Here is a 24804-nt window from a genome sequence, read left to right as displayed (position 1 = left end):
CAGTCTTTCGTAGCCGTCGGAAAGCGGGAAACCTCGCAGCAAAGACTTTCGGACCACAACGACATACAGGGGTCGATGAAGTGGCAGGCCTTCCTCCAGAATTTCCACACGAAGCTTCTCACGATCTTCAGGCTTGGACCGGTACCGCTGAAGTCGCCCCACGTTGGGTGCCAAATGAAGAACCGGGTTATTTAAGACCCAGCGGCGTCAGGGGGCACGCCCAAAGTCTTCGGGTATCACCTGTCTTCGAACACAGAGACACGGAATCTTCTTGGTGACGTAAAAGATCGAATTTATTGGCTGCAACCAGAAACAGAGGTCCACGAAGTACAATGGCTGTATATTCGTAGGAGACTGCTCGAATTTTACAAAGCAAGCCATCCTTTTTATGCCAAAAATCACATTCCAGACAAATACCTTACATTTACAAACTGTCCAATCACATGTGTCCAAATCAGAGGTATCGCATGACGAAAAACCCACTTTTCAGTTGCCCAGCCCACGATTGCTCATTGGTCGAACTCAACATTCTTCATCAGACAGGTCGATCGGGCACCTCCCCATCGTAAACAGCCAGAGGAGTAAGGAGCAGAGACAGGTGTGAGTAAGATAAGACATAGTTGTGTGCAATAAAGGGGATTATGATCTCCTGTGCCTTGATTCTCAATCTCGATAAGCTACTGGGAAAGGAACTGGTCTAACAAGTTTGGCTTTAGGCAAGAGGGTAGTTCGCTCGGGTCATTCAGAAGTCAGCTAAAGTGTACGTGTGCTAGGGACTCGTTTGGCCGTAGTCATCGGCCTATGTGGGGCAACCACAAAATGGCTGCCATACACAAAATGGAACCCAAGGGTTCAAAACGAAACTCTAAATACATAGTGAATCCATCGGTGTAACGTGACGAAAACACTCATGCTTGCCGTACTAACTGGTTACGGTTCGCTAATATCAAATTCCTAACGAAACCATGACCTTTATGAAACGGGTTCAGAAATCACGGAACCTCACTCTGTGCCCCTACTTATGCCACTAGAATCTTGTAATCACCCCATCCAGCTGATTGAAGAGATATATGAATATTGTGGGAAACAACTTTAGAAATTCGTACACAATGGGGCTAACTTCGTCTTCAATATGTTTACTCAAACATCTCAAAATATGCTTCAGATATCATTGTCTTTGCAAGCGCCTAGATTTTCCATATCAAATTATTGCATACTGATCCCTCCCGCTCCCATGTGTGCACCCCAAATACATTGAAAGACCCTTCTGCTCTGTCAAATTAATGGTTTCCTTGTACTTTGCCATATATCAATTTTTCATTGTCATGATTTTGGTTTTAATTTATCCATCGTGAAATGCTGATGAAATATGTCTGACTGACACTGTCAATATCTCAGTGTTGGATTGATAATTATGTTGCTTGCATGTGAGATGACAGCCCCATGTTTTGTTTCCTGCTAGGCTTCATGGGTTCTGGTGGCCCTGGGGTGGATCTTCGTTCCTGTCTATATCACATCAGGAGCAGTGACTTTGCCGGAGTACCTGAGGAAACGCTTTGGAGGACAGAGGATCCGGATATACATGTCCATCATGTCGCTCATTCTCTACATATTCACCAAGATATCTGTATGTATACTTTAATGAGCTAGCACTACCTGAGTAAATCCTTACTGGTTCTGCTTTGGCATGTTTGAATAGTAAATTAAGTGTACATGAGTTTTGAGGTATAGGAATTTGTTCTTAGTACTGCAAATTTATTTTACATATCGCCATACCTTATCAAAGCCATACATGGTGGCCATCTTGGGTGTTTCAAGCATTCGGCTACAAAATGCACCAAAATGCATCAAGTAATCCACTGATGCATGGGGCATGGGTGAAAAAATGTTGTTTGTCTTGCAGCACATGAATCCTTGTGCAGGTCCTGAATTTAGGAGCAGAAAGTTGGATAATTAGTGTTTGATAAATGGAAGGCTCTATCTTTCATATAAACGAAGCTACAAAAAGACAAAATAAGTCAACCATTGGTTATTTGAGTCTCTGGCATACTTGGTTACCTTTTACTGATTCCCACAGTATCTAAAGTACTATGGGTCAATTCACGGATCGATTTGGGTGTGTAAATCTAGCTTTAATAATCAGCTGAATTTACAAGTGAAAGGTATGGCCCCAGAAATCCATTTACTCGGGCACAATATTACCCCATATATGTTGGTAAACGTCGTTTACAACGCGGTGTTTACACCACATGACGTTTACCACGCTGCCATTACAACGCAAGTCATTACTACGACTTGCGCTGGATGGCGCTCTTGGTAAAGGAATATTGTGATTTTCTATTCCAACACCTTCCTTACTGTTACGTGGGCTCGAGTTGGAATAGAAAATTATAATAATCCTCAATCCGCGCCCTCCAACGCAAGTCATTGTGACGACTTGCGTTGTAAAATCCGCAATGTAAAGTACCACAATTAAAATGATCACGTTGTACTATCATACATCCTATATGTTTACGGGATAAATCACTTTCCATGATGTGAAGAGGAAGAAAACATCTCTAAAATTGGTGGGTTGGAAGGGGAAAGGGTTTTTCAAAAATGTGGCTTTATTTAGAGACACAATCGTTTAAGCATGCCCATTGACAAAATGGAGAATTAGACAGACAGATATGCCCTGTATCCACAAGCAAAAACAGGAATTTACAAACGTTCTACTGAAGTACACTTGTGCATTGATACCCTCATGGGTGATTAGCATGCTATACAAATAAACATAACATAACCTGTATCTGACATACCTTTCCAGGCGTACTTCAGAAAGTTTTGTGAATTTTTTAAATTGATGAAAATATCCATTCTATGGTGCAACTTTGTGGGTGTATGACTGTTTAAAGACTCAGGACTCAAGCTGATGCCTCCATTGTCTCTGCTGAACCGAATAATGTCATATTAACATTTATAAAGGAACAAAGGTCCCTCACAACATAAAATAAGAACTGTAATTAACACAGAAATACAATGATGTCAATGTTTCTATGAATCCAAATGGATATTGTAATTTATTTTTGAAAAGTACTCAAAGTCACAGCTTTCAACGAGGAATTGATATACTAATCTCATGCAGTGCACACAGTGGCTGAAATACAATCAATGGTTAGGCCACAGACATGAAAAATAGCACCATTGCACATATTGAAAATATAGGGATAAATAGGCCTGTCCCAAGTTGCTTAGGTCGATGATGTTTTGATCCCTAACATAATAATGGGATCATCATCAGGACACAACAAATGATGCCTGAGAAGAATGCCAGCATTACATGGAGAGTAAATTGGTATCTCACGATGTCTATGCGGGGTATCCAATCAAAGATCAATCAATTATTTGTATCATATACCATGCCAGAAGGAACAAGGCAGAAGATTACGTTAGCAACCCCTAAAATCAGGGAGCCGGATCAGGATCAGATTGGGGGAAATTGTGGTAAATGTCCAAATAGAAACTTCAATCGGGGAAACAATACGCGAGGTGAACTAAGAAAATAGCTGTATCACGGTCCCACTTTTATGGTTTTGTACACTTTTCAAAATTTGGATTTATACAAGCATAGATACTATTGTATTTTCGTGTTAATTATTGTTTGTATTTTATGTTGTGAGGGCCCTTTGCTTCTTTGTTAATACTTGCACGCCAGGCCCCTTCCAGACCGCTAAGGTTCCCATGTTTCTGTAAAATATAGGGGCATATGTACAAGCCCCTATCGTCACCACAACGTCACTTTTACCAATGTTGTGGTGGCGATAGAGACTGCGCCTTACGTATAAGGCTAACAAAATATATAATTGCCCCTCGAGGAACCATTCAAATCAGCTTCTTTTTCATATTTTGTCACATTCGTGATCAGTAATTCAATGCCTGCAGGAGAAAAGTATATAAAAACCAATCTATATACCTGGCTATATCAAAAATTATATTTATTCTTTATTCAAAGTATCTTTTTCGTACTTGGCAACAAACACAATACTGACAAAAGTACAACTGTTTTACAGTAGTGTTAGACCACCTTTTGCTGTAGTTATGGACAACTGAAATACCATATTTCATGAAAGATCACAGTCATATATGCAATTTTTATATAACCAAATTTGAACCAATTAGCAAAACGGTGATGGGCGTCGACGTTTCGGTCCCCGTTGGTCTACCAGATCCGAGGGACCATCATCAGGACGATGTAGTTGCTCACACATACATCTGATATAAGAAAAACAAACTTACACTTAGTACTTGATAAATAAATAAATAATCCCTGCTAAAAAAGTATCGTTCATGCTTTACACAGAAGGACAACAAAATCAAACAATTACCCAAGTGAAACTCAAAACCGGTGTGTCACACCAAAAAACATTAAAACCCTAAAAAGTGCCACCATCATTTGTGTAACCATGTGCCAACCATTATCAAAACATCACTTACAATTAAACGGTGGAAGTAGCCGGAATACCTGGAACCACCACTCCAAAAATGATTCTGGCTCTAATATAATATAAAAACCATCATCAAAAACTTTCTCTATTTATTTACCAAATATTCAACTACACTCAATTACATGGAGTACTTACATTTAAATATTCACCAATGATCACCTATGACCTATAACGACATAATATATAGAATTCCCAATAAGTATGGAACATATCCATCAATTTAACCTAGTACCAACACCACCCGTGTTTTAAAGGTGTTGAAAAACAAGCAGTTAGTACTCACTGAATGATCTTGAAGGGCTTCTCATCACCTATGAAAATAACATATAGCGTCTTAATACCATGCTCGCTTTATGGACTTTTTCGCTAGTCTGTATGGATATGACCTCGAGACCAGTTTGGTCAGAAGCACCTTCGCCTCCCTGAAATAATCCTCCCTTTTGGTACAATTACGTCTTATTCTTAAGAATTGACCAAAAGGGAGGTTATCCCGTAGATTTCTTGGGTGGTGGCTCTTGTACTTTAGTAATGTGTTACGAGCCGTCGGTTTAGTATAAAGGCTCATAAAAAGATGTCCTTCATTATGTTTAATTTTCAGATCCAATAAACTGATCGAGTCTTTGTCACTTTCTAGTGTGAATTGCAGGTGCTGATTGTGATCATTCAGCCAAAGATGAAATTCACTAAGCTCTAATTGTGAACCTTCCCATACTATACATATATCATCTATGTATCGTAGATATTGAGTGAGTTTAGAGCTAAAAGGGTTATTGTTGTAAATTACCCTTTCTTCAAAAGCGGCTACAAACAAGTTGGCTATGTCCGGCGCAAAAATTGCGCCCATGGCCACACCTTTTACTTGACCATAGAAATCAGTGTGGAATAAGAAGTAATTTTCTTCAAGTGCTATACGTGCACAATCTAGAATGAACTTAGTCGGAACTTGGTGGGGACAAACACGCTTTTCCAAATCCTCCTCAATCATTAAGAGAGCTTGATCCTGTGGAATACTTGTGTACAAGCTCTCTATGTCCATTGTGGCCAAGATATTAAATTGTGGATTGTAATCTTTCCCTTCCAATTTGCTGATAACATCTCTACTGTCTTGTGTGTAGGGACGTGTTTTGGGCACAAAAGGTTTCAGAAAGAAATCTACATATTCAGCCAGCCAGACCTCGAGACGAACGGATCCCTCGACCCCTCACAGTCCGGCTTCCGGGCCAATCACAGCACCGAGACCGCCCTCATCGCCGCCACCGATGACATCCGAGCCCTGATGGACAAGGGAGAAACAGCGGCCCTCATCCTCCTAGACCTCTCCGCGGCTTTCGACACGGTCTGCCACCGCACCCTAGTACAGCGGCTCAACAACGCCGGAATCCAGGGGAAGGCACTGGAATGGATCATCTCCTTCCTCGACGGAAGAACACAGAGAGTTCGCCTACCACCGTACAAGTCAGAGGCCTCCGAAGTCATCTGCGGCGTCCCCCAAGGTTCATCTCTGAGCCCCACCCTCTTCAACGTCTACATGAGCCCCCTCGCGGCCATCGTACGCAAACACAACCTCAGCATAATCTCCTACGCCGACGATACCCAGCTGATCCTCTCCCTGACCAACGACCCCGCCGCCGCCAGAACCAACCTGCACGAAGGGATGAAAGAGGTAGCCGAGTGGATGACGACCAGCCGCCTGAAACTGAACTCGGACAAGACGGAGGTCCTCATCCTGGGCTCCTCGCCCTCCGCCTGGGACAACTCCTGGTGGCCCCCCGCCCTGGGCACCGCACCCAAACCGACAGACCATGCGCGCAACCTGGGCTTCATCCTGGACACCTCCCTCTCCATGACCAGGCAAGTCAACAGCGTCTCCTCGGCGTGCTTCAACATCCTACGCATGCTACGGAAGATCTTCTGGTGGATCCCCACCGAGACCAGGAAGACCGTCACCCAGGCCCTCGTCACCAGCCGACTGGACTACGGCAACGCCCTCTACGCCGGTACCACCGCCAAGCTCCAGAAGAGACTCCAGCGGATCCAGAATGCCTCAGCCAGACTCATCCTCGACATCCCACGAACCAGCCACATCTCCGGACACCTGAGAGACCTTCACTGGCTCCCCGTCAACAAAAGAATCACCTTCCGCCTCCTCACCCACGCACACAAAGCCCTACACGACCAAGGCCCGAGCTACCTCAACAGCCGAGTCAACTTCTACGCTCCCAAACGCCACCTCCGATCAGCCAACCACGCCCTCGCCGCCGTCCCCCGCATCCGAAGAGCGACTACAGGAGGAAGGTCCTTCTCCTACCTGGCCGCCAAGACCTGGAACTCCCTCCCGACCGACCTGCGCCTGACCCAAGACCACCTCTCCTTCAGGAAGAAGCTGAAGACCTGGCTGTTCGAGCAGTAGCGGCACCCCCCCCCCCCCAGCGCCTTGAGACCCTACGGGTAGGTAGCGCGCTTTACAAGTGGCAATGATTGATTGATTGATTGATGGATGTGGTACTGACTGACAACCGGCCACAATTGGCCTTCCCGGGGGGTTTTGACTGCACTTATGAGTTTTTGGCAACGTGTAGAATGCCGGAACGGTATAATCCTTTTTGTTTAAATAATCAAATTCCTTTTTAGTTAGCCAGAGCCCTTCTAGACCAAGAGTTGTTAATGAAAAAAAATATTTTCGAATTCTAGGTGTGGGGTTACTTGAAAGTTTCTTATAATGCTTAGAGTTGCTTAATTGTCTCAGCACTTCCCAATCGTAATCAGTTTTGTTTTGTAGAATTATACCCCCACCCTTATTCGCAGGTTTTATAATTAAATCATCGCGTCTCGAAAGGGACTTAACAATGCCAAGTTCCTCTTTTGAGAAGTTCAAATTTGCATATTTTTTATCCTGAAACATTTGTTCTATTTCAGTGAGAACCACATTTTCAAATGTAATAGTTTCTTTGGGCATTAGGTACTTTACGTATAAGGCAGCGTAAAGTCACTTAGCGTGGATTAACGCAGTCTTGTACATAAGGCCCCCTGTCACGCTACGGTTAGTACAAAAGGGGCGTGCAGTGGGTGCTGTGGTGGGTGTTCCACCGCAACACCCATTGCATTCGACGCTGCTCCCTATGTAAAAGGGTGGCGTACATAGGAGACTGGGCCAAAATTAAGACCAGGGAAACCCCGGTCTTAAGTTAGTGAAACAAGGGGAAATGCATTATTTCTCGTCGTTTTTGCTTTTTCCATGTGTGCTGCCTTGTGCATCACACATGCAAAAAGCAAAATGCCATGGTTTGTTTATGTACAGGAAGGTGTCCCTTCCTGTACATAAACAAACCTTTAAACAAATGCCATTTTGTCACTTTCATGTGTGCTGCATGAAGCAGCACACATGAAAGTGACAGATTGTCATTTTAGGTTTGTTTATGTGCAGGAAGGGACTTTTCCCTGCAAATAGTATCAACAAAGGGTTTGTGGTGCCAAAATCACCATCTTCACTGCTAGCCTGGACTGATACTGCCCAAGCTGACTTCCAATTAGAGGTGATACATTTAATAGTGATAAAAATAAGAAGATCAAAAAGTTTACAATGGGACTCCAATAAGGTAGAAGATTATATATACGATATTTGCAAATAAGTATGCTATAATTGAGGACCTCAAAGATAGGAAGTATTTTAACAATAATATCCCAAACATTACGCCAGAATTTAAATATTACAGCACACTCAAAAAGAACATGCCTTAAAGTGCCCTCATAACGTTTGCAATGCCAACAAAGTGGGGAATCAACAAATTTAGCCTGATATAATTTCCCTCAATCATTTTTATATTCTGAGTTTGCTATTAAGGTTGCATTTGTGTAGTAATCTTTATTTATAAGGGCAAGCAATGCCAACCACTGCATTTCATTTTAAATTCTGACTGTATGATGATATTAAACTCATGCACCCTATAACACTCATGTCCTATTTATTGATTTACACACTTTTATGAATCGTTCCCTTTGTATATTATATGTGTATGTATGTGTGTGTGTGTATGTGTGTGATGTAAAACTCTCAGACACCCTATATTGGGAGGAGTAATGCTGTAAAAAAACTTCAAAGAATATATGAGAGGGTCTCTGAAGAGATGAAGGGCTCAATTGGCAGGTGGTAGTGAGTGACTCAAAGGAAAAGAAGGTAATTATGGGTGTGTCAATGCAAATTGCTGCACCGGGCACCTTCAGCAAATAAGGCGGTCCAGAATTGAATGAAGTATATATAGACTACAAAACTAAATTGAAAATTTAAACGCTCTGTAAATGTGCAGGAATTTGAAACTGGAGCCTTAAAGTTCAGTTCATATCCTTAGCTTGACTCGCGGAAACAGCACACGTACTTCAAACAGTAGAGTGGATGATTAGTAGGCTTAATTGAAAGCACTAGCATTATCTGACAAAAAGAGGATGCATTATTGGTTAGTGTTACCTACCCAAATAACAGATATTGAATCCCAGTGTTTGAAGTGTCATGGAGAACACAACGGAGCATCAGGACTGAGAAGATTCATAATGCAGCGGTGGAGATAACACCATGGCCCAAGCTCTACATCATTAATCAGAAAAATAGTCAGATTTGATTAATTTCTTAGGCTATAAATACCAGCAGGAGTTGTGTCAAAATGTTCACAATCCTTAAGGCACTGCACCCCAACAGTTGTTGTGTGAAATTCACACAATCAATAAAGCTCTGTACACTAGCAGTGGTCATGTAAAGTTCTCACCATCCCTAAGGATCTTCACACAAGCAGTGGTCATGTGAAAATGTTCACAACCCCGAAGGCACAGCACCCCAACAGTAGATGTATGAAGTTTACAAAACCTTACAGCTGTACACATCAGACATAGACATGTAAAGTTTGCACAATTCCCTAAGACTGTGCATACCAGAAGTAGCTGTGTGAAGTTTAAACACGTTCCTCTGGTTATTCACAACAGCAGTAGTCCTGTATAAATGTGCATGGTCCCTAAGTTTTTTTTATAATTAATAGTTTTGCAATCGTTTTCATAAGTTAGCTGTGGTGAGCTCATGAAGAACCATGCATACCATATGCTAGGTACAATTTACTCATCTATACCGAGAAGCAACACTACCATATCTTTGCAATGTGGCAATAGTAGCTAAGTGTGTGTTGTTACACTGGCTAGCCCATAGACTAATAATCCTGCACCTTATCTACAGTTGCTCCAAGGCATCTCATTGGTAGACACAATTACTATTACAAAAGAAGTGGAAGCTCTTTACTTGTGGTGTGCAATACCAATTCTACAGTAACTATGGGAAAGGTAAACCCAGCATTCTGCTCCATTCTGGACACAAGGTTGCATGTTGCAAAATGACTTCTGCCCAATTAGTATAGCCAGATTTTTTGCCTTTTGATCACCCGGTTTTGGAATTTTTACTGTGGGTTTGTCTCACTACTTGTGTCTCACCCACGGTAATCATATGTTAAATGAATTGCACATGCCTAATGCCAGAGTCCACCTTTCAAGATAAGGACACCGCGATGCAGCTAGGGTAAGGGGGACTTGGCTGGTTACACATGTGTGCACTTGCATGTGTGCACATTGTGTGTGGTTGCCTGGGTGAGACTATGATTGTGTGCAGCCCGGTAACTGTGCACAGAGGGGTAACTCTGCAGGCTTAGTTATTAACTAAGAGTAGGCCTTCTAATATGAGTGGGTACTCATAGGTAAATTCAGTATGGTTTACTGTTTTGTCTGCAGTGCAACATAGGCGAAATCTGCCTTAGAGTGCAGTTTTGCTTTCCTTTGACCTATAAAGTCTAGCAAGATGTCAAACAGGCTTGACATGTGTTCCCCCACTTCCAATATGCAGGTCCCAAGAAAATATTATGTACATCTTATGGGTAATTCAGATTTTTCATATTTCTCTGACTCAACTCAGGATAAGAGTCCAGGCTTTTGTCACCTTGCTGTGCAAATGTAATTACTCTGCTCACCAGCAGAGGGATCAAAGTTCTCCCCACACAAATGAAGTTATTTATAGTGCTTCCCTCAGCTCCTGAACAGGAAGCGAGGGGAAAAATCTGTATCTGTTATTTAGTTGTCAAACTGTACCATGTCAGCGGACAGCACAGGCCCACAGAACAAAGGAGGAAGCCCAGACTACTGGATGCAACACATTAGGGGGCTCCTCTTTCAAGTGTTGGTGGGAAAGACCCTGGCAGTGATGTCAGCTAGGGGCAAAGCTGAAGCTCCCAGAGGAGTTGTGTCTCATGACTTGTGGATGGCACTGTCTTGTACTATCCCAGCATTCTGTGCTGGAGGGTTGGGACATGGGGGGAGAGGTGATGTTGCAACCTAGGTTTGGCCAGGGGTGCCCAGCATCTGTAATCTTCCAATCCCATTTAAATACTCTTGCATAAGGGGGAGATCATTTTTATTCACTGAAACTAGACAGCTACAACAGCCATGGACAACTGGAAGGACAAGCTCCTTAATGCCCGAATGGACTACAAATTCTGCCCACTCTTGACCCTAGGACCAGAAAGACTCTCTGAGGTCCAGTGAGGCTTCCCCCCTTGCACCCTCTGAAGAACAGTTGGGTGAAGACTTGGCCTACACTGCTCCCACAGATGCCCTACAAGATGGCCAGTAGTACATGGGTTCTCTGAAGGGCACAGCAGAAAAAGACTGGAGCAAGAAGACAGCGAGACTAGCTCCCTCTAGAGTGAATCCCTTTAGAGGCAAGGAAGCACACAGGAACTTCTCCTGTTGGCCAGAGCACACCACCAGGAGTAAATTGAGCATATAACAGGGCTTGAAATATGGGCGTCAAACAATTTGACCTTCGAACCCCTGTTTCGTAAAAGAGCATGTGGCTCTTTGCTGTATTTTATAAAATTTCGCCTGGGGTGGGAGCTCCGGGCAAGATTAATTTATTGTGAATATCCAGAGGAGGCTTGCGTGGGGTCGCCTCTCACATGTTTAATTGCCGATGGGACCCCATCTCTGCTGGGCCGCTTCTCCTGGTTAAGTGTCCCAGCGAGTGGGAGGCAGGGTCCCCACGACTTTAATGGTGGTAGCAGGAGAAGGTGAGCAGGACAGCATTGCTTCTGCCTGCAGAGAGCTGAAGAGCCGATGGGACAGCCTGGAGTGAGTTTCTCACGCTTCCCCAACCTGAAAAAAGACTTGTGGTGTCATGGGTGGGACCGGGGCACCCCATTTAAACAAAAACAATAAAGCAAAAGGAAAAAAGAAACAACATGCAGGCACCCACATACAGGAGGAGCCCCGTTGTTCAAACAGTCACTGCTCTATGGCTATTAGAGTTCTATAATGCTTCAGGGAGTCTTATTTGCATATTTGTCTTGCCTTGTGGTGACCCCAGGGGAGCAGGAGCACCACCAATGGATTCAGGAAGTGTTGTGGGTGGTCTGTAGGAGTTGCAGCAGCCCCCCAGAAGTAACTTTTAAAAGCTGACCCCATGTTTGCAGGGTCAAGGAAATTATGAACCAGCTGGCTATTAAGGCTGACATTGTGTACTCTCATTGTTGAAGCTTTTGTTCTTCAGCTGAGAGTGCATTGCTGTTTAATGGCTTGTTCTATGGTTGCATTTTATGTGGTATGTCTGGTATAACAAGATCCTGGCATATGTTATGATTGTTTTCAGTGCTTCATTAACTATTTATGCCACTGTAATTGTTAATGTTAAAATTCTTTATTGACAATAATAACTGCACTAATTCATGGTTTTTATGGATTACAGTGAAATGATGGTGAGTTTAACACGTGGATTAATTGTGTTTTAATGTGATGCACTGTCAACAAAGCCAATGGACTTACTTTATATTATTGATCTGGTGATTTCTGACAAAGCTAATAGGCTTGCCTCATATGTTGTTTTGGTGAGTACTTGACAAAGCCAATAAGCTTACTTCTTTTTCCGCAATACACAACTATTTTGTGATGTTCTATCAATCAATCAAAAATAGCCTTATTCAATTTAAAATGTAAATCATAAAATCATAGGGGCAGATTTATGAAGGCCTTGCGCCGCCGGTGCGTCATTTTTAACATGGGAAAAAGTGACGCACCGGCGGCGCAAGGCCTTCATAAATCTGCCCCATAGTTTATAACATACAGTTACATACATTTGCACACAAGCAAACATTAAAGAATAAAATGGTTCAAAAAGATTTTCAATCAAATTTAAACACCAGGACTCATATTCCACGTTGTTTTCCTTGAGTTAATAACACATTTCAAGTATGTAACCATGGAATTCGTAAACATTTAATTTTCTAAAAATTGTGAGGCCAAAAATGCTAAGCGACATTGTCTCAAGCCCAAAGTTTTTAAAATCAGCACTTTCAATCTTTTTCTTGGGAGAGAATAAAACTTACAAAATAAGAGGATGTGCATCATAGATTGTTGTGATAAGTCATCGCATGGGCAAGCATCAAGGTTTTTAAACCAGTCATTTATGACCGGGAAACTTGAAAGTCTATAAAAAGACCCAGACGGAAATGAGTCAGCAACATCCTATCATAACTCCCAGATACATACACAAGATAGGGCTGAAGACTGTGACATCAACAACTGACTTTCCAAGGCCGTAGGTTTAACAATTTCTTGTGAAAATCTAATTGACTGCAAATTAGCGAAACAGTCATCTTTGAATATTTTTCTCGAGATTGATAGAATACTACCCGGCCTAGCAAAATATTCAGGGTGACCAATATCGCTCATGAATATTCTGATGTAGTTTAGCTAGGGGATAGAGATACCCTATGAAGCCTTAAATAGTCGTTAATGATGTCCCGATTAAAACTGATGTGTATTGTTGCCCATGTCTTGTGCCATAACAGAATTGGTTAAATTTTAATCAAATCCGAAATACATGAAATCCCAAGCTCGGAGTGACAAATAAAAGTAGCGGTGCTGTTGGGGACCACCAATAAGTACCTTGTGAATGCGTTCTCAATTAGTTGTAGGGGCTGGGCATCTGTGCATCCCCAAATGCCTGCTCCATACATAGCTGTAGTGATACACTTGGATTTGTAAATTTGTATTAATTCCGGCACTGGTCTAACACTGCAAAAGACCAGGCCCCCCTATAGTCAAAGTGGATGCCCAAATACGGAAATCTATTGATGCATTCCACCTTAGTATTGTTAATAAAGATATAACAATATTTAGAGCTATTCTTGCCACATTTTATCATGTAAGTTTTAGAAATATTCACTTCAAGGCCCCTAGATTGCGTGAACGTGGAAAAACTGGTTACAACTCTCTGCAACCCTAAATGAGTATGGGCCATTAAAACTAATACTACGCTACACTAACGGAGCATCAGTGCTTAATTTGTAAAATTTGAAGTGCAGGTGCTCAAATGTTTGACGGAGGCCACGCCCACATTTCTCTGGCTCCACCCACTTACTATATTGGCTCCACCCACATCGGCAACTGGCACTGCAAACGTCAGATGTAACATATATACAAATAGCAAGTAACAAAAGGATCTCTCTGACAGAAGCAGTAACACGTGTCACTGACCTACTTTACATGATTACATGCACTTTTTGATCAGCATGGTAAACGTTCTTTGCAGCAGGTATAGTAACCATCCGGCATCTGTACTACCTTACAAGCAGTCACAACTTCCCCTAGACAAAACTCCTGTCTTTCGCTATGAAGACGATTAATCACCAGTTATCTTGACATTTGAATGTATGCCTGAATATTACTGGAGGCCAGAAAGGAACTCGGCAGCAGGTGCTTTTAAAACAATAATATACTGCCTGTGCTGGGGCCTGGGCCCATCCGGCCCAGTCACAAGTCCAAGCCTCACCAAGAACACCAAGTTGGAATGCATTGCACGCAGTGTAATGGTGACGTGACTAGACCCTGCTCAGCCTGCTGACTGACACCTTCATTTGCCCTTCACTGTCCTCTCAGTCTGTGTGTTTTCACTGTTTTGTCTGATGAGGATTCCGAGGGTGAAAGGGAGGCATGCATGACTGTGTGCACCCAAACAAAAAGTAGTGTTGGTTGGTTTGGCAAGCAACAGCAAGCAATTGCCATGGCCCACCGCCCCTTCAAAGGCAGTTAGTTATTCTGCAGGCCTTTTCTGTGCTTTTTGTTTGTTTTACAGGCATGTAATGCAGAGGTGATAAGCGTGTCTGCCCCAGGGAAGACACTGACAGAGGCGGGACAGGAGAAGAAAGTTCAGGAAATGTGATTTCATGGGCCCACTGGGTAGGGAGAGAGGCAAAACGTAATACATTTTTACAAAACGAAAAATGCCCACATTTCAGATTCATTTTACTTGTATACACAAGTAAAATGAATAGCTGATGCAAATAAATACCTGAGTCTTTTTCATATTTTGGTCTTGGGTTACATATGTGAGAAAGTACATTTATTGGAGAGAAGTCAGACTAGAGCTACCTTCATCTCTCCAGTGGCATTGATACACTTATTCCACTTTTAGGGCGGTAATGGCCTGGACACTTTTTGGGGGGAATGTTGCAGAGATCTTTGTGTAACCTGCACGCCACAGGTTTAAATGCTGGTAAGTTTAATGGTGCAAGCAGGCAGCAGCCCTCAGCCCCATACTGACCGGTCACAAATTTCATTTGACTAATGTGTGCATTCTGGGAGTTGTAGTCTGTTTGCTGTCCTAGGGAAAATTAGATTAAGATTAGACCACGACTGGGAAATTCGTGCCCTGCTGACCTGGAAGTTGGACCTACTTGTAAACCCTTTGAGAACTACCGCAGCGAGACAACAATCTACAGCAGAGTTTGTGTATAATGAATATCGCAGATTTGAATCCTATGGAGAAACTCAAATTGTTTCTATTTTTTTGGTACATGCCCATGAAGTTTTGAGAAGTTTCCAATTTTCTAATTTCCAAAGCTTTCCAAGATTTCTTGGTTTACGTTTGCTGGAGCCTGTGCACAGTTTTAAGTACATTGGGAGTTAATGTTCACTCTTATCGAACCCAGACACAATGACAAATATCTACAGAATTCTTCTCCACCAGTTAACCCTTTGCGGGCCCGGCCTGGCCTGGCCTAAAACGAAACTGAATCCTGCCCTGGCTGGGCCTGGCTGCATAAAATAAAATAAATAAATAATCCTGTAGTACTGATTCCAGTCCGGCCCGCAACTGCGCAACAAGTAGCCAGTGCAGTCACAGAGTGCTGGCAACAAAACATGAAACATGGCGATGATCATCAAACTAGGGCATTTGAACAACATTTTTAAGCAGTGACGTGAGTGACCATGATGAACCGATAAAGTAAATCTGTAGGCCTCACCTGCGCTGCTGCGCAGATTTATTACTTAATTGAATTCAATGATATGTCTGCCGCCTATCCCAGATAACCAATCAACAATGATAATTTAAAAAAAAAACGTAAGCCTGCGGCCCCCGCCGCCCCCAGGGCCCAGGCCCTGCCTGCCCTGCCTCACCTCACCTGCCTGCCAGTGCCAGTGCAGCTCATGATTATAATCTCGGCCCCCGCCGCCCCCCCCTGACTGACACCAGTAAATTAATCACACCGTAACGCCCTGGCTGGCCCCTGCCTCGCTCACCCTCACCTGCTGTCTGAGCGCTCCCAGTCCCAACTCCGACCGAGTCCAGTCCAGTCCAGTGAGTCCAGCAACTTTGCAAGGCCGGCTGGCAGAATCTCCTAGATACTCGGCGAGGCCAGGGCGAGGGGAGAGGTGCGGGTACGGCCGGTATGCTGGGGCGGGCAGAGGAAATGCGCGCCACGTGCATTCAATTGCATGCAATCTGCGCACGCGTCGCTTCCTCTGGCGCGCATAGCCCCAACCCACTGCCCAACCCCCGCTGCAAAGCCCTGCCCAGTGCCTGGCCTGGCCCCTGCAACATGACACAAACAGTGTCCCGCCCACTGGGGCCCTGATCCGCGCCGCGGCCGGGCCGGGAACTCTTGCCTTGAAGAGAGAGTAGAGGTCGGACCGACAGCAGTAATTAGTACTGCATGCAGCAAAGCAGCATCATCGACGACCTGATCAGTGACAGTGAGTCAGTAGCACAGCCACACTCACCAGTGACACACACGCACGAGTCACGAGTTAAAAAATCAAATTCTAAGGCAGGAGCACAGGTGCACTTAATGCCGCGTGATAGACCCGGCCCCCATAATTAAGTGCCGGTGCTGAGCACCGGCAAGCTCCGGCTCAAATTAAGCCCTGCGGAGCATACGTAGTTTGTACTAATTCGCACTCTGCAAATTGCATGTAGCACAGTATAAACACTGTGCTTAATCCCGTAGCGTAGCAGCTAAATCAACAACATCCTCAGATGCTTTGATAAAGCAATTTTACATGCTAAAAAGCATATAACCGATTCACAAAAGTAACATTTTTGAATGAAAATACTAGGCAATGATTTTGGGGTCCCCCCTAGTCTTGGGGGGGGACCAAGCAGATGCCTTGAACACAAAGAGCATAAACAAAAAGCACATCTTGTTGAACTTTGGTGGTGGTCCCATCCCCTTAGGACCGCCCCAAGCACAGTTATTGGCAAAAATCTAATCCCAACCAAAGGCCCTTCAAAGCATTATGGGACGAGATTAGCAGTGGGCAGTGAATAGTATAGTATCCAATCTCAAAATAATTCAGCAAAGAGCTGCAGTTCAACTAGCCATTACTAGATGTCCCTCACGAGTCAAATGCAAAAGCATTGAAAGACCCTTTCATGAAGCTTTTGCATTTGACTTGTGAGGGACATCTAGTAATGACTAGTGGAACTGCAGCTTGCGTAGTGCTACTACACAAACTACGCCCAGGGTTAATTAAAACCACATAATCTGGTTATAGTAATGCAGGAATAGGGTGATTATTAATAAAGGGGAGGTCCTGGCATTGATCGATTAAAACTTAGCCGAGGCCATTGATATATAAAGTAAAAAGAAAGGGGGCGAGCAAGCAGCCTTGTCTCACTCCTTTTCTGATTGGGAATTTAGCTGAACATTCGCCTCGATTTCCGTATCGAACCCTTGCACCTGCATCTTTATAAAGCTGCCTCATTTAGTTTATAAGGGGTAGATCCACCCCCATTTCCGTGAGTATGTTCCAAAGTCTGTCGGGTTTCACACAACCAAACGTGGAGCTGAGGTCCACAATGGCTAAGAATAGCCTTCCTTGCTTTGCCTGCATATATTTACCTATCATGAGGCCCTGTTGCAGATTAGAAATAATAGCTGTATCTTCCACCCAAGTCTGTAATCTATTTAAAATAACATGCCCTGTCACTTTGAGAAAAGAGTCCAATAGGGAAATCGGAGGGTAACATGTAGGCTTATTACAATCCCCCGTTTTGAATATCGGGACCAGGATTGAATCAGACCAAGATGGAATGAGACCCTGGTGAAAGCAAGCTGTTAAAACAAGAGTTAGTAGTGGGACCCAAAGAGGGAGGTTTGATTTAAACACATCTACCGGGACTCCATCCAGGCCGGGAGCATTTCTCCCTGCACCAGCGTTTATTGCACCTGTAACTTTGTATAATGAGAAATGTAAATCCAATGGGAACGTATTAAAAAGTTTGGTCTCTAAAAAAGGTTCAGAATCTACTGGGTGCAGAGCCTGGTCCGCATCATTATATAAAGTAGGAAAATGGTGCACCCATGTGTCCTCGCTAATCGCTATTTCAATTGCTGGTAAATCTCTAGGAGCTAGGAAAGGCGCGTTAATCGCCTTCGAAAAGCTGGTATTGTCTCTAGTAAGGATGCTTCGTGCAGGGAACACCACAAATAAACTATTAGGGCCTCATTAATGAGAAATGATGGGCCATGTGGAAGGGCCTGCATCAGTCTTACGCCCGCAAGATTTTGACGTAACGGCGTCCTAGAAGTGATGCAGTGAAATCTCATAGATTTCACTGCGTCACTTCTACGAGGCTTTTTGTGGGGGAGCGCCCTCCCTGCATACAGTATACCTGACACAGGTATAATGTAGCGCAGGGGTTTACAAAGCGACGCATCTGCTTATATCATGTCGCAAGGAGTTACAGATACGTCAGTATTTTTTACGTATCTGTAAGCACAAAAGTGGCGCATTGCTGGAGTGTGTTATAAAAGTGATAAACCTCCAGCAATGTGTCATTTCACATCGGGCAAGCCCCATGTGAAAGGGCCTGAATCAGTCTTACGCCTGCTGTGAGGTAGGCGCAAGATTTTGACGCAACAGCGTCCTAGAAGTGACGCAGTGAAATCTCATAGATGTATTTTTGCATGTAATGATAGTGTTACTTGTTGTTTTATCAAGGGTATGTGAGGTTTCTGTGAGGTTTAAGTTTTTATTAATTAGGGTTAGACGGAATGGAGTTGCGGAGCGGAGTGGAACGGAGTTGCGCAGCAGAGTTCACAAAGTTTTGATCAATTCCGCACAATTCTGCTTACCCGAGTTAAATCAGGCTCCCCTGAGGATGTTTGTCCTCCACATATATATAGAGAAATAGGACAAACCTTGCCTCAAACTATTCTATCTGTACTGAATTCCTCACTGGTGAGTGGCATGGTCCCCCCCGATTCAAACAGGCCCTCCTTATTCCTCTATTAAAAAAACCTGGGGCTGATCCTCAAGCCTTGGTCAACTATAAACCAATCTCTTTACTTCCATATTTGTCGAAGATATTGGAAGCGCACATCTCCACATCCTTTTCCAAATTTATAGAGGATAGTGACTATCTTGAAACTAACCAAGCAGGTTTCCGTCCCTGTCACTCAACGGAATCTGTCATTTTGGCCGTTCAAAACACATTAAGATCAAATGCGGATAAAGGCATCCACCAGGCACTGGTTCTCCTTGATTTGTCGGCCGCGTTCGACACGGTTGATTTTTCTATTCTAATTAGCCGTGTCGAGCAGGCCGGCCTCAGGGGCGCTGCCCTTGAGTGGATCACTTCCTTTATCTCGAACCGCACTCAAGCGGTTCGCTTAGGGCCTTTCACTGCTTCAAGAACCACCTCCACTTGTGGGGTCCCACAGGGATCCTCACTTTCCCCTTTGCTTTTCAATTTGTATCTGCGCCCCCTCCTTCACCTCCTAAAACAATTCAATGTCACAATCTTGAATTATGCTGACGATTTACAGCTAATTTTCCCTCTGAATACTCCTGATTCAGTCGCCCACTTTCACCAAACTATGCTTATGATACAACGCTGGATGAGCTTAAACCACCTCAAGCTCAACCCGGGTAAAACCGAGTTAATTCTTCCCGGGGACAGCAGTATCAGCTGGGGCCCTCATTATTGGCCTTTGAGCCTTGGTCCTGCCCCAGTCCCTGCTTCTTCAGTGAAGAGCTTGGGTGTTACACTTGCATCGGATCTTTCATTAAAAGCTCAAGTCGGAGCAGTTGTTTCTGCTAGTTTTTACCAGATTAGGAAAATAAAAAAGATTGCACAATTTCTGACATACTCAGCCCTTATCCAGGTCACCATCGCACTGGTACTCTCCAGGCTGGACTTTTCTAATAGTCTGTACCTGGGCCTTCCATCTGGCCTTATAAAAAGACTCCAACTAGTGCAGAACCAGGCAGCCAGACTTGTTCTTAAACAACCTAGGCGGTGTTCCATCAGGCCTGGCCTAGAACAATTACACTGGCTGCCTGTATCTCAAAGAATCATGTTTAAGTCCGGCTGTATCATGTACAAGAGTCTACAAAACATAGGGCCTCAGTTCATCAATCAGTTGGTCTCCAAATACAAGCCCACTCGCAATCTTAGATCCATCAATAAAGACTTGCTGGTTGTTCCCTCTTACAGGAGAAAGCGTCAGGGCGGCAGCTGTTTCCATTACTTAGCTGCTGTCCTATGGAAATCCCTACCACTTTCCCTTCGGCTCAGCCCAGACTTTCTAACTTTTAGACGTTCTTATAAAACTTGGCTGTTCAGACAGGCTTATTTTCAGTAAGTTGTTGTGTTAGGTTCCTACTTCAACAGCGCCATGAAGCCCACGGGCGTACGTGCGCTTTACAAAAAAACCCTAACATAACATAACATAACATAACATAGTGGTACTCTGCCAACTACGCCCACCCTGATTTCCAGCTGATTTCTATCCTGCTTGTTTAGCAGGCTTCAAGTGCTGTCTCTTCTTGAATTCCACAGTTAGACAATCCTTAACCTCCGCAGAAATAAAAGAAAAGGAGTTCAAGACCTCCACGTAAGAATCAGACTCATTAAGGCAAACTGAAAAGGCCTGATTGCGTTTGGTTATTAATAGTTTAATAAACTCCGTCGGATCAACTTTAGGTCAGCTCAAGGAGTACTCATTCATTCTACTGAGGGGCAGTAATAAATGCAAATTGCTCTGGTGTGCCCCCCTTACTTAACACACAGCTTGGTAAGTCGAATTAATGCTCATAGGAAAGTGGTCACTCAGTGTTTGAAAGGATTTCAAAATTGATCACCCTACTTGAGTGGCTATTTGAGAGAAGAATAAAATCAATGATGGAACCACACGCGATGCCATTATATGTACGCCTAAATGGAACTATTGGGGTACATAATTCATTGGCGAACCCCAGGTCAAATTGAAACAAGAGTGAATTCAATAGGTCCCCAGATGTTGTGTGTGGAAAATTAGCGTTTTCAGCACCTTTTTCATGGGCTAAACCAGTGCTAAAAGTGCTTTGCGGCAGTTGTGGCCAAGGGTCCAGCCTAAAGTGACCCGTACAGGGCTTTCCCCGCTGCCGGACCTCTGGCGTCCTTTTGTGGCATCCTATGCCCCTTCTCCACTCAGTGACTGACCGAAAAGTGCTTTGCGGCAGTTGTGGCCAAGATTCCAGCCTAAAAGTGACTTGTGCAGTGCTTCCCGTGCTGCGGGACCTCCAGCATCCTTTTGTTGCGTCATATGCCCCTCTTCCACTCAGGGACCGGGTGAAAAGTGCTTTGCTACAGTTGTGGCCAAGTGTCCAGCCCAAAAGTGAATCGAGCAGTGTTTCCCTCTCTGTGGGACCTCCATCGTCCTTTTGTGGTATCCTACCCTATGCCCCTCCTCCACTCAGGAACCAGGCAAAAAGTGCTTTGCGGCAATTGTAGCCAAGGGTCCAGCCTAAAAGTGACTTGTGCAGTGCTTCCCACACTTTGGGACCTCCGGCGACCTTTTGTGCCATACTATACCTCTCCTCCACTCAGGGACCAGGTGAAAAGGGCTTTGTTGCAGTTGTGGTCAAGGGTCTAGCCCGAAAGTGACACATGCAAATGTTCTATCTGTATAGGTGGGAGGGTTATTTGGTTGTGGGGAGTCTTAAATGTTTGGGGTAAAATGCAATTTCATCATGTCATCTAAGATATTTTGAATTTACCTTATGTATATATTTGCAAATACATTAATGCATAGTATTTAGTAGTGTGTGTTTAAGAAATATACTTTTCATTTTCTAAACAACGGCCACTTGCTTTAGGATCATTTACATTGTTCCTATGGTCCTATGCTAAATGTTTGCAATGAATGCAACATAATTATGCTGCTTTGCATATTTGTGTAATTTCTGGAACTGTAATGTGAAATTGATGACATTCTGCTAAATGTTGCCAGTGTAACAGACATTTTGCCCAAACCTACTCTTCTCTTCATTTATCAGGGATGTTGTAAAGACTTAAAAATGCCCGGGATGGAAGTGGAGTGCTGTGCATGGCCAAGAGAGGATAAAACAGAGAGATGGCTTCATATTTATAGGTTACACATTAATTAACATGGTGGTGGTGTATAATATGAATGATAATGCAGGCTCCAAATACGCCAGAAATTATCATTGAGTAAGAAGGACAGTTGGTTGGGTGACAGAGCAGGAAGGATGGTACTTATTGCATTATGAGGTAAGGGCACAGTCTCAGTTATAGAGAGGTAACTATCACATACTGCATGTAGTCTAGATAAACTGTTCTTTTGGAGAACAGAGTTCCACAAGATTAATTCAGATTTATATGGTGTGCTCAACATTTCACCATTCATTTATGTATATGAAGCACACTCTTATTATTTTCTCATGGCTTTTCCTTAGTTAATGCTTTTCTGCCAATGTGGACAATATCTATATGTTTTGCCCCCACTGCTCGGTTTCTAGCACTTGTTTATACCTTGGTGATGGCTCCTTGCCTCCTCATTTTACATACAGTCTGCTACAAACAGGCACTTTAACCAATAAATGAAAGCTGCATCTATAATGATTATTGCAATCCATGAATGCCTAAACGATCAATCTTTTTCTACGCCTCTTGCTTTTAGATGCAAATGTTGCCTATCTTTATTGCAGGCAGATATTTTCTCCGGCGCGCTCTTCATCCAGATAGCCCTGGGCTGGAACATCTACCTGTCGACAGTTCTGTTGCTGACGGTGACTGCGATCTACACTATAGTGGGTAATTATGTCTGCTTTCAAAGCACATGGTCTGTCAAAAGGAGGCACACACCTGGCTCTGGTGCCCCGTTACTGTCACTTGTGGGTGCCAGCACGACCCTTACTAAGCAGCTCCTCTATCTGCTTTAATGGCAGTAGGTCTCCCTGACTCTGCCTGTGGTGAACTCATGCTGTCCACATTTCGCTCTGTGCCACCTCTAATTTAACTAATGTACTGCCTGTAAATATTCTAGCTGCACTGTTTACTTAGCCGCATTGTCTGCTCAGCCAAATCTATACTTAGCCGTATTTGCTCTTTTGCTGCATTGTTTATTTTTCTGCTTTGGGAAGAAGATGCGCCCTAGAAAGACTCCACATACCCAGCCACCTTCAGGACAGCCTTCAACAAATACCACCAATGCCTAAAAGACATTAAGAGAGGTGCTGCAGCCAACAGCATTGAAACCAGCTCCAACCACAGCAAGGAATGTTTCAGCATTATCTGAGAGTTCTCCAGCGCATCAGCCACCGGGAACACTATTTCCCCTTCCCAGGAACTCTGCAACTCCCTGGTGCACTATTTCTACAACAAGATATCCACCATCAACAGAAACTTCAAAGAACAACCCACGACCTCGACAACCGCTATCCACACAGAGCATTGCAGCCCTAATGCACTAGATTTATTCTGGATCACCCATGGGCTCCTTACCCCACCACTTCTTCTACCTCTGGAGCAAGGAAACAAATGGAGAAATGACCTCCATTTTCAACGCATTCATCAGCACACCTGTCTTCCTTAAGAAACCCTATGCCGACCCCAGCAATCTCAAGAACTACTGCCCCATTTCTCTCCTCCTTTCCCCACCCAAGTAATTGAGAAGGCCATCAATCACCAACTCACTGAATACCTGGAGAAATACAACCTGCTTGACTCTTCCCGTTATGTGTCCCACAGCAACCACAGCATGGAGACCACCTTGGTCACAGCCACTGACAACATCAGGGCCCTCTTCAAACAGGGAGAAACAGTGGACCTGATCCTCCTCGACCTTTGAGCAGTGTTCAATACCAATATCCCACCCCACCCTCAACAAGAGACTCAATCACATCAGGATTCAGGAAAACACCCTCAAATGGATTGTATCCTTTCTCACAGGTTGGACCCGAAGAATCCTCCTACCACCCTTAACCTCAGAACAAAAGAACTTCATCTGGGGGTTTCCTCAAGGTTAAACTCTCAGCCCTACCCTGTTCAACACCTACATAATGCCCCAGGACAATATCATGAGAACCCAAGGCACAATATCATATCCTACGCAGATGATACCCAACTCATCCTCTCACTATAATAAGACCTAGCCACCACTAGGAGAACTTCCACAGCTGCATGACAAGTATCACTGACTGGATGAGGACCAACTGCCTGAAACTCAACATCTACAAGACAGAAGTGCTGATTTTCAGGAGCAACACTTCCCCATGGAAAGACACCTGTTGGCCCTCTGAGCTCCGACCCACCCCCCTATATCAACGGACCATGCCTGCAATCTTGGCATCATCCTGGACAACAAACTCACCATGAGACCAATGGAGTCTCCTCCACCTGCTTCCACAACCTCCTCATGCGTTGAAAGATATTCAGATGGATTCCCACCAATACCAGGAGAAATTTCACTCAAGCCCTAGTCACCAGCTGGCTGGACTATGGATATGCACTCTAAGCAGGAATCACTACCCAACTCCTGCAGAGACTTCAGATGATACAGAACTCAGCTGCCAGATTCATCTTGAACTTTCCAAACAGGTCCACATCACCCCACACCAAATAAAACTCAACTGGCTCCCCATCCAGAAAAAGGTGCCAATTCAAAATGCTGCTATACACCAAAGCCCTCCATGACCAAGGTCCAGCATACATCAACCACCATCTAGAATT

General features: G+C 43.9%; 1 protein-coding gene across 1 annotated transcript in view; it reads left to right on the top strand.

The window, feature by feature from the left end:
- Positions 1–24804, top strand: part of LOC144799857 (sodium/glucose cotransporter 4-like) — an 803794-nt gene that overhangs the window by 175254 nt on the left and 603736 nt on the right. Inside the window, exons 4-5 of the mRNA XM_078671442.1 lie at positions 1463–1627; positions 22782–22887. Coding sequence (XP_078527568.1) covers positions 1463–1627; positions 22782–22887 — 271 coding nt within the window. The remainder of the gene's footprint in view (positions 1–1462; positions 1628–22781; positions 22888–24804) is intronic.

The sequence above is a fragment of the Lissotriton helveticus genome, chromosome 1_2, assembly GCF_964261635.1.
Source record: "Lissotriton helveticus chromosome 1_2, aLisHel1.1, whole genome shotgun sequence".
Classification (NCBI taxonomy): domain Eukaryota; kingdom Metazoa; phylum Chordata; class Amphibia; order Caudata; family Salamandridae; genus Lissotriton; species Lissotriton helveticus.
This window is presented reverse-complemented; position numbering and strand designations above follow the sequence as displayed.